General features: G+C 39.5%; 1 protein-coding gene across 21 annotated transcripts in view; it reads left to right on the top strand.

The window, feature by feature from the left end:
• Nucleotides 1–84: 84 nt before the first annotated feature.
• The window catches only part of LOC141750503 (serine/threonine-protein phosphatase 4 regulatory subunit 1-like), a 40,709-nt gene continuing 29,689 nt past the window's right edge, over nucleotides 85–11,104 (top strand). For 18 of the 21 annotated variants that reach the window (XM_074605725.1, XM_074605715.1, XM_074605724.1 and 15 more), the window contains exons 1-6: nucleotides 231–267; nucleotides 467–559; nucleotides 6,779–6,911; nucleotides 7,260–7,366; nucleotides 7,999–8,141; nucleotides 8,665–8,811. In XM_074605725.1, the coding sequence (XP_074461826.1) occupies nucleotides 261–267; nucleotides 467–559; nucleotides 6,779–6,911; nucleotides 7,260–7,366; nucleotides 7,999–8,141; nucleotides 8,665–8,811 (630 nt within the window). In that variant the 5' untranslated portion in view covers nucleotides 231–260. Of the gene's footprint in view, nucleotides 268–383; nucleotides 429–466; nucleotides 560–1,245; nucleotides 1,492–6,778; nucleotides 6,912–7,259; nucleotides 7,367–7,998; nucleotides 8,142–8,664; nucleotides 8,812–11,104 lie in introns of those variants that run through there. The other 3 variants (XM_074605729.1, XM_074605730.1, XM_074605727.1) reach the window with 3 other exon arrangements.

Below are 11,104 nucleotides of genomic sequence, written 5' to 3'. Positions count from 1 at the left end.
ACCTTCCTCCCCAGGCTCCGCGGACACGGCGCCATCTTGGGCGGCCGCCGGCGTCACCTGACCGCGCCCCCGCCCGCCCCGGTTTCCCCCGCTCGGGAGGTGACGGCGGGGGCCGAGGGGCGACGGGCCCCCAGTAGCGCCCGTGTATCAGCCCGGCGGCGTTCCGGTTGCGCGGGGATTGACCCAGGGGCAGGAAGTGCCGGCGGCTCCTCCCTGCGCCCTCCCGCTCCCTCCTCCTCCTCGCCCGTGTCCATTCCAAGATGGCCGGTAAGTGGGGCCGGCGGGCGGGGGGCGCCGGGGCGGCTCGCCCGGGACCGCCGCCGTCCTCGCCGGAGCCCTCCCAAACCAACCCCCCGGTGTCTCTCTTCTGTTTTTGTTTGTAGGGATCCCTTTGTATTTTGTGGATTTGCAGGATGACTTAGATGATTGTGAGTAACTGGTTTTTATTTCTCTGCTCCCTCCTTAGGCCCTCCCCCCCCGGGTCCCTCAGTCGCCCGCGTTCCCTCCGCGTGTGTACCCGGGTCAGGGTGGAGGGAGGATTTTGAAGCTGTTCGTGCCGGTAGGTGAAGGCTCGCAGGGCGTTAGGGGCGTGTTTGTGCGTCCGCCGGAGCGCGGCGCTGAGCCGGAGCAGGCCCTCACAAGCCGGCGCCTGACGCGGGGCTCAGGGGGCGGCCGCCGTCCCGCCGAGGAAGGGCGGCCTGGGGCGGCGGCTGGAGAGCGGCCTCCCGAGAGCCCCCGGCCGCCGCGGGCGGGCGCGGTGCGAGCAGGGCCCGCCGCGCCTCTCAGGGGGAAGGGTGGGCCGGGCCGGCGGCGCAGGTGGAAACGGGCCCAGGACAGGTGGGGGTCTCCGGCGGCGCCGCTCGGAGCGGGGAGGCCGGTGCCTGCCCGGCGGGACGAGGAGAAGGGCAGCATCGTTGCCGTGCTCCTGCCGGCCGCGGCCAGGGACTCGGGGGCAGCCCCTGTCGGGGGTCCTGGAGCGGGCCGCAGCTCCGGCTCCATCCGTAGTAGCCCTAGGCGAGTTACAGGGCTAGAGCTGAGCGCCGGCAGGGTCAGAGCTGTTGCTCGAGCGGATAAATCCCTGACCGATAATTAGAGGAACTTGTACCGCTTTAGAAAGCGGTTGCACGTGTGGGGTGTTTTAATTGGCACTTTGGGTGCTGGATTGACTTTTCTATTAAAAAATGAGAATTGAATTTGTTTCTTGTGAGGACTCTGTTTAACACAAAACCATTATTGTTTAATAATACTTGAAAATAGGTAACAGATGGATTCCCCCCGCATCTAGCATAAATAAGTTAGTTTGGGAAGAAGGTGGTCTTCAGGAACAGCAGGGGAAAGGTTGGCTCACGAGTGAGATCTGAAGTATTCCATTGGAGGGACGTGCAGGAACAGGGCCTCGGTGGGCAGGAGGCTGTTCCATGGGTTTTTGCTGGCTGCTGCTCTCGGGTGTCCTTGCTCTTAGTCTTCGAGGTTTCTGCATTTCACTAGCAGGTAGTAACCAAAGTTGGTGTGTCGGTTGTATTTTGAGTAAATTTTAGAAAGAAAAGTTTGGGATCTTTTGCGATGTAAGTGATGTATAAATGGTGAAATTAATTGTGTATGTAAGAGTTCTTGATTTGGTTTATGTTTGTATTTTTGTGTATTGCAAAATATCTTTAGCATTTCTCTTATACAAATAAATTGTAACTGTGTGAGTATCAACGAATGAATGTAAAACTGTAATTAAAAATCATCCTCCTTCCTTAATATAGTTATCTATTTGAAAAGCTAGAAATCTAAAAAAATGTAATAAGTGTGGAGGGTAGTACTTGAAATACACATATGTAATAGATAATGACTTAAAACTTTGGTAACACTGTAAGAAGTTGCTTAAAAAGAGGTACTAAAGGTTATTGCTTACTGAAGTAAATATAAGAAGTTTGTAAGATTTCATCACCTTAGATGACAAAAAGCACGTATGTGTTGAACAGGATTTAAGTGAGAAGAAATTAACTGGTATGTTTCAGTGTGCTTATGCTGATTTATGGACTGTTTGGCAGTGAGTTCCTGTAGTGGAAGAGCTGCAACAGTTGTTGCTGTAATACCTTGTTTAAGAACTGAAAATATCTTTCTTTATCTTCCCAAATTAAAAAAAAAAAAAAAAAAAAAACCAACAATAAAACCCCAAAACCAAAACGAAAAAAAACCCACAAACAAAACCCTTGGTAGTGGTAACAAATATTTAGCTATTTGAATTGATTGGGTCTTTCTGAATTGCTCCCGGTTCCCTTTCCGATTTTCTCCTCTCTGTAGTAAGAAAAAAAACCCCAAACTAGCATGTCATTTGAGTTCAGTTTGAAGTGCAAGTAGTGAAAATGAATGCAAACTGCCCATAGTGTTCTGTTATGGTCTTGGCCCTGAACCAGGGCTGACCATCACTAGGAGTTGGGTGTTCCTGCTCCATTAGTGTTCAGTCTTTGGCTGTTCTGCTGAGACTCTGAGTAACGGATTTGTCTGGTAAGTCAATTAAGAAGTTTGATGCTTCTATGCAAAACTAGTTTGAGTCATGAAGGTAACACAAATATTCAGATAAAGTTTTGCCTTAAGCAGTAATTAATAAGGTTTTTATGTGTGTCACTTGGAATTAGTGTAAAAGAAATGACCATTTTTGGGATTAACATGTAAATAAAAGGATGTGAATTTTAGTGCATTGAAATCTTACTTTATGATAGAAAAGTATTCTTTGATTAAGTTCAGTAATTTGATGATGCAGTTAGAATTATTGCATTGAAAGCTGTCTTCCATTTGTGTTACAGCAGAGTTCAGACAACCGATCTAGACTGAGATATCGTTGTGGTCTAGCAAAGAGTTAATGGTGAATTTTAGGAAAATCTCAGTGGAATAAATCCCTGGCACTGAATTTTTACTTACTTAACTAAATTGGCAAAATAGCGTTATGCACATTGAAGATCAATTTCATTGAAACATTGAAACAGAGAGACTGGGGGATTACTTTAAATTTGGGGAAAAGCTATAGTAAAATCTACCTAAATTCAACAAGTGGAATTTGAAACTTGTTTTTTGTAAGGCAAGATATTGCATTATCTGGAAAAATAATTAGCTTAATTATGCCCTTTGTACAATAAAGACAATGTATTTTTAAAATTGCTTTTCCTTCTAAAAACAGCAGGAGAGAAAGTGGCCTGCTCGAGCTCATAAAATCATTGCGCTCTGCACTAGTATTTACTGTTTTGTGTTGGTAAAAGTGGATGGTGATACCAGCCAGGGCTGGTGAATTGCATAGTTAAATCCTGTGACGCTGAGGTTTTCTTGTAGGCTGTAAGCAGGTTTTGAGCCTAGGCCAAACTAAGGCTTGGTGAACTCAAGTTCAGCTGTGAATACTGTCCCATTTATTCTTGTTTATAGGTGGACAGATTTCAAGCTTGCTTGTTTGATGTTGTTAGAGGGGAAAAATACTGAATGTTTGATTCACCTATGAAAGAACACTAGTTCGGTTAAGAAATAGTAGTTCATAATTTTTTCTGTAATTTATTTTCTAGTACTCTGGTGTATTTTGAAACTTTTAAGTACCTATGGCTTCTTACTTTACGGAAAAAGAAACTTAAACTTCTAGAGGGAAGATAAACTGGACTATTCCTTACTTAAGTGTACTGAGTGTGGAAAAAATTTCAGGTATTTAACTGTCTTGATCCTGAGCATGAGCAGTTTGTTCTGTTTTCCCTCTGGTCCTAGAAGCACTGGTGTGTGCTTAGCTAATTTAAGTGAATACTAGAACTACTCCAAGTAGTAAAATTAAGCATGTTCATCATGTATACAAAATTCGTCCTGGGTGTAGTGTTGTAGTGAAACTTAGAATTGAGATTTACTTCATTGTCATTTGAATTGGTAGGAATTCTGAAATGTTTGAAGTGAACTGATGAGAACCTTCACTTTTAAATTGTTTCTTAATTCAAGCATAAGTGGGCATTAGATAAAGTTAATGACAGTATGTATACCCTAATAAATCTTTCTTTGTATAACAGGTGACTAGCCTCAAAAATTAGTTAGTGAAAGAGCGTCCAATCTGTGTGGATTTTAAAATATATATACATCATAATTGCATAGATATAAGGATGGTCAGAGTTGGGTTTGGATATGGAGAGCTTGTTGCAACCTCAGAAAGGAAATCTGCAATCCTCCATATGGTCTATAACTCCCTGTGAGCTGTCAGTGATACAGTGGGTTTCTTTTGAAGCAGCAAATTCTGTCTGCTGCCTCTTCAGATACTGTGCTCGGTGGGAAAGCTAGCCCTAGAGCTTGGGGACAGATCAGTCCGAGACAGATCTGTGCAATGGAAATTGTATACACTGGGGCAGGTAAATGTTTTGAACCTGACAGGACTCAAAAATATATAAAGAGCAGCCACTAGAAATAATAATGGTCGGTTGAATGGAAATAGGGGTGTCAGTACAATACGTAGTCATTATAAAAAACTATGAATAACTAGCCTGTGTTTCTGATGGTGTAGCTGTAGGTTCACTTGTACTATCTGTATACATTTGAAATGCGAACAGTCTAATCCCACAGCTTTCTTCTGTTTGAATCCTGTTGAACTTGTTGGTTAGAGCATATTGTCTGCAAGGATTGAAGAATTCAGAATTGCTCTACTCTTTTAATTCAGCTGGGTTCCCTGTAGACTGTGTGCTTTCTTAAACCAGTCTGCTTGCTTTTTTTTTTTTCCCACTTGAAGACCCAGGTATAAAGGTATAACGTTTTGTTCCAAGTATGTTCAGATGATTTCTTTAAATGAGCTGTATATCTGAGACGGTTTTTGCTTCTGTTAAATATTTGAAAAGCAGAGTTTTATATGAAATAGGAAATTTTCTGTAGAAAGAAAAAGCTGAGGTTTGGTACCTCTCAATAATGGAGGATTTTTTTTTATATAAAAAGTGATTTTATAACTGGTGTTAATGTAGTTTAGAGCCAAAGTTCATTGTGCCAGATCTCAGATTAAGGGGCTCTTTGGGGGAGAGTGTAATATAAAACCAGTAAAGTAAGAGTGAGGGTAAAACTGAAGTTTAATTATCCTGATTAATGTACAGCCATTTCAGTCCTGAAGAAACCGTTGTATCAGAGATCTTGGAATTACACATATACATAATTTAAGCCACTGGCAGATTCAGAGTGCGTTATGAAATAACACAGACTTTCCTTTAAGACGTGCAAAAGCTTGGTGCTGATTGGGATGACATATTGGGAAGGACTGTAATTTTTTTTTTTATTATTAAATGAAAATGCTGAAATTAGGGATTATATAGTACTTTACATACACATTTCTTAATCTTCAAAGTGTGTCAGAGGGTATTCCTGTTCTTCCCATTTTACAAACAGGGGGAACTGGTGCTATAAATGAAATTAGTCCTGGTTTGCTTTTAGTTATTTAGCCAAAGCTCTGCCACTTTTTAATATGTAAGTTCTGCTGCCTGGAGACAGGAGCTCTCTGCTGGTAAACATGACCTAGAGTGCTTAGATTATAGTCTCGTAGGCACAGTTTCACATGTAGCCTTTCAAGTTATTACCAGGTTTGTGCTCTCTTTACCGATTTAAATACCTAATACTGGGTCCTGCCAAGTCAGAAACTGTCTTGTTTTCAGTAGTTGTCACTCTCAGCCCATATGCTGGTTTCAGAAACTACTACTTGCATATGAGAAGCAGTTTTGGCTCAGTTTGCACATACTTAAGTATGATCGCAGTTGCTATATTACTTATATGAACAAAGTGTCCGTAATTCTAGGAGTGCTTGGTTGGGAAAGTTGTAAACCCAGAGCAGGAATATCAGCTACTCTAGTGCACCTCTCTCTGTAGATTTGGTTGCTGTATATGTTCCTGTATCCATTGCTGAAATTAGAGAATTTGTTGTAGGCAGGTTATTTTACTGTCTTTGTTTTAAGGGTGAAGGACTACAAAAAATTTGGCAGGGAAGTTATCCTATTCCCTCGTCTCTTCACAGTCTTACTTTTTGCCTGTAGTCTGTAATCAAGTGCGTGTTACTGGATTAGGTGACTGTAAGACTAGGTGGGACAAATTTTAACAGTTGGTATGGTAATATTTGGTTAAAAGTCTCAAGATTCAAATACAAAAAAGATTTAGAAAAGACTAGGTTTGCATGGGAAAGTCTGTAGTTGATAGGTCTGCACTAGAAAACTCCCACTATGTTCACAAGTAAGGTAAAGTTGAAGTTTTCCCCAAAGCTACCAGGCCAATTTAGATCTATGGGGCCCAGTAACTACAGTGAGAAAAATGTACCTTGGTAACTTTGAAAGAGACCCAAGAATTTGCTGTTTTAAAGCAATATAATTTGGGATTTTCTGTCATTGTTAAAATTTCAGTTTCTTTTAGAGGGACTTATTTTCCTTTTGAATGTGTCTGTCAGTTTGTGGCATGCAATTTTATCAGGTGAGCCCTCTTAACTCACAGTGCATGTGGTTAACCCACTCACATTGCGGAGTAAAATGTGTTAAAAGCCAAGTTATGGCAGTTGAAATTAATTAAATTTCAAAGCTTGAATTTACAGGTCTATGTGCAAGTGTTGCTCTTGACTTCATTAGGTATCACTTAAGATTTTTTGGTAAGCTATTTCCAGTGATGTACAGATCACTGTATAGTACTTCTACTTTAAAGAATAGCTCTAAAAAGAAAAAGAGTTATTGTATAGCGTATTTTACACTGTAACATCTATTGCTGACTCTTGGATTATTTTTTTTTCTTTTTTTTTGTGTTACTCTTCTTGTCTTTCAAGTTGGGTTTGAAGATTATGGACCAGACTGTGATAGCATGAGGATAACTGCGTTCTTGGATATTCCTGGGCAGGATAACTTAACTCCACTGGCTCGTCTAGAAAAATATGCCTTCAGCGATAACATATTTAACAGGTAAGGATACAACAGCTACAGTTGATGATAACTGGGTCTGATAGCAGTGTGGATGTTAAGGTGTCACTACTTTCGTTATTATTGTCCTAAGCGAATGCCTAATACTACTCCTCTTTGAATAACTTTTATATAACATTTCTGTAAAAAGAGGTTTTCATTCTTGGTCATCTGAATAATGTTTTTCAACTCCCATCTTTATGCTTTTTGGGGATGTGGAGAAACTGTATAACTGGTATGTCTGACTCTTCAGAGAAGAGCTCAGTTGTTTTTAAGGTGCCCATTTACATTTGCATCCCATCTGCATGTTGTTGGCAAGATATTAAGGCCATTAATATGTTCATTCCACAGGCAAATTATTGCCAGAGGTCTTTTGGATGTCTTCCGAGATTTCAGTAATAATGAAGAAGACTTCCTGACTGTAATGGAAATAGTGGTCAGGCTCTCTGAAGATGCAGGTTTGAAAGTTGTTCTTTTCATGTTTTTGTTTTGTTGTTGGTTTGAGATTTTTTTTTATTTTTGTAAGTTATTTTACATAAGCTGCAATGTAGAAGGTAATAACTCAATTTTGAGAAGGCAATGAGTGAATTAAAGAAACTAAATCATCTAACAGCAATATCTGTCAGTGAAAATGAGATTACTTTATTTTTTCCCTCTGTTTTTGAAGTATTTTGTATGGTAGGTGTATAAATGAAAGGCTCTTACTTGTATAGGGCCTGAAGTAATACTTTTTTCAAGGAATTCATTACATCTGAACTTGTGCACAGCACAGAACAGTTGTGCATTTTAATACTTCACGTGCATACGTTCATGGTGATTGGGTTTTCTAGTTAGTGCTCTTATTTTATCTGATTTATTAGGGAACTGATCGCAAATCTATGGGCTGTGATGTATGCAAGGCTGTTGTGTTTTGTTCAGCTTTCCTTTAAGAACAGGCAGTCTCAGTGATGATAGTTCTTATGTTTTGAGTATTTTCATTTTCCTCTGTTGTGAAAACACCAAACAAAAAAAAATGCTACTCTTTTTTTTAAGGTACTTGATCTTAATTTCATATTTACTGATGTAGTTTTGACTTTATTTTTATTACCAGAACCAACTGTACGTACAGAGCTGATGGAACAAATACCTCCTATTGCCATTTTTCTGCAAGAAAGTCGACCAAAATTCCCAACAGCGTTTTTTGAGTACCTTATGCCCATAGTAGTGAGATACCTCACAGATGTTAACAATCAGGTAGGAAAAAGAGACCACATGGGTTGAATTGTTGGAAAATTCTGTGTGGTTCAGTGAATTTAAGGCTTGAGGAAGAGATAATAGGAAATTCCATGCTGATGGATACCTATCTAGTGCTTTGTGTTCATTGGGTTTCAGCACGCTTTGCTAGGGAGGTCAGAAAGTTGATTTTTTTTTTTTTTTTTTTTTTATACTTTCCTTAGCAGATAATGAGTAACTTACAGGATTTGCCTAGCAGCATATTGACACCATCTGTTATGGGAGTCATGACTTACAAGTCCTGTCTTCATCTTTTGGCTTCTCCTCAGAATTTGATGAAACACCATCTAATGATTATATGAAACTTCAGTATTTATTACTAATTCCTTACGATGTTAAAACTTTTTTCTTCTTTTTATAACTTGTACCAGTGTGCTCATTAAAGACATGCCTTTTGTGGTTCTCATATCAGTAAATGTTTTTGCTATACTTTTATGCTATACTTTTTGATGTACTTTTTTGTTTTCTTTCTTCATATTAATAGGTTAGAAAGGCAGGTCAAGAAGCACTGCTTATACTGCTAGAACAAGACCTTATTGCTCAGAGTGACATCGAAAATAAGGTGTGTCCCATTCTGTTGGACCTCTCTGCTCCTGACAGTGATGATGAGTACAAGGTGGAAGCTGTGAATGTAAGTGAATTTGGAAGAAATCTTACATATTTACTTTTTTTCTTCTTTTTTAATAGCTTTTGTTATCTGTCTTTTAGCAGTGCTGCTCCTAAAGCTCTTTTAGAATGTAACAACTCTGTGCGAGATTTTCATGAGCATAAACCCCAGAAAATAAAAATTGTACTTGCATTCTTAGTGTCCTGACAGCTTTACATTAATCATTGATCTTAAACTTGCTATACCATTACTATTTCAGTTTGGTTTATTCCTTCTCTGTTTGTTAGCCGCTCTGTTGCGAATTGAGGAACCGCTGTTGTGATACAGTTGAAACTTAAGTGCGCTAAGTTGTTACACCTTGAATCTGTAGGTTTCTTAGTCATTTTTAGTGTTGAGCGCCATTGAAACAATTTGGATTCTTAAATAATTTGAGCAGGGTCAGGACTTGATGCACCGTACTGAGAGGTTAAAAGCGATCTTAACTGAATTCAAGAAGAAAGCAGGGTTGTCCTAAGTACTATCTATTAATGCCTTTGGCTAAGTGTAGAGGTACTTTGGGTAAGCTTTCTGTAGGTCCTGTACCTCTTGTGTGAAGAAATCTGGGTTTTTGCATCAATGACGTGCTTGAGTAAAGTTTTTTGAAGTTGTTCTTCTTGAGAATTGAGCTGTACAACGCAGGAATCAGGAACAAGAATGTTATCGTATGCTTAAAAATGTAAAGTATCAGATCTTCAAACTCCGTAGAAATTATTTTCAAAAAATGATGAGGGGCTTTTTCCTATAGATGATTGATGATGTATTGAGTACTTGATTTGAGTATTAACAAGAACTGCCACTCCTTTTCATTTACAACCATAATTAAGATGAGGTCCAGGAATAGTGCTGACGTTAAGTAAAATAGGCAATCAAACCTTTTGTGTTTATTCATCAGCATCCTTGATTTTTTTAGTTTAACACAACAAATCTTTAAATTTATTCTAACCTTTTGAAAAAAAACAAGTTTAAAGAGACGATCTTTATACTTCAGAATGCTAAATGATTGTCAAAATGGTAGACAAATAACTTTAAAATGCAGTTGCTTCTTGGGAGCTTTGTTTTAATTCTTGTTAAGATCGTTATCTTCCCCAGCAGTTTCTTTGCGTTTGCTCTAGAAGGTTTCACAGTACTGTTGTAAAAGTAGGAACGATGGCCTGATTTTAAAAAAAACATTCCCTGTTCACTTTCAAGAAATCAGTTGACTCCACAGAAAAGTGCTGGTGTGTAATTACATTTCAGCATGGATATCTGACACTTGACCTGTAAAATAGTTTTACCCTCTAGATTTTCCTCTTCCTTGTTTGGGCGTTGGGTATTGCTTGGGCAGTTTTCCAGAGTGACATATGAGCACCAGATGCCTTTTAGGAGTTTGAAAATTTGTAGGAAAATCCTTGAATGGTGTCTTCTGTAGTTCTCATTTAGCATTCTATTACAAAGGCAAATGTTTCTAGGAATAAAGCTTATTTTTGTGAAGATAGAGAGCTTCAATAACTTTGGAAAAATAAAAATAGAAAGATGAGTACTGTTAATCTGACAACACTTGTGTGACCATTAAACTCCTGGTGCTGCAGGCAGAACAGTTGAGTAGAAAGGTGCATGGGAGCCCCATCCTTTTTTTGCAAATATAAGAATTACAGCAATTTATCCCAGAAAGTGGGAGCTAAAAGGAAACGTACAGTCCAAAGCACCTGATTTTTCACAGCAGAAACATGGTTTGTAATGGCCGTTGAAATTGTCAGTTCCTCAGAGAAAGCTAAATTAACGAGTATGTTAATAACTTCCTTTATGCTGAGATGTTAACTCTTAATGTTAGATGTTAACTCTTAAAGGAGGATGATTCCTGTAAAGTGTGCGTTAGCTCACATGTGTAACTAGTTTGTCTTACACTCCGTTTTCTCTGGTTGTATGGCCGTCTTTTATTTTTGTCGCGTTGTCTGAGCCTATAAAGACCTGGGACTGTGCTTGTTTTTAAGTATCTGAACAGTCCTGTTAGAGCCAAGGGGCTTACTTGCGTGCTCAAGCTTGAGATACTTTTAGTATGCTTAAAGATTGTGATTTTGTGTGCTGGCTAGTGCAATGGAGCTTCTGTCTTCTCTGTACAAAATTGTAGAACACCTTGAAAATGCATTTATTAATAAAAGTCTACTTAACCAGATAAAAAGACAGCGAACTACGTGCAGAAATGTTATGTTCGGGCACAGTGGCACAGAATGATTTTAAATAAAAACTACAGTTGCGCTTTGCATAAGACAGGCGTATGAAAATATGAATAATGAGAACA

Source organism: Larus michahellis, chromosome 12, assembly GCF_964199755.1.
Source record: "Larus michahellis chromosome 12, bLarMic1.1, whole genome shotgun sequence".
In the NCBI taxonomy this organism is placed as follows: Eukaryota; Metazoa; Chordata; class Aves; order Charadriiformes; family Laridae; genus Larus; species Larus michahellis.
The sequence above is the reverse complement of the archived record's forward strand: the minus strand, read 5'-3'. Positions and strand labels throughout refer to the sequence as shown.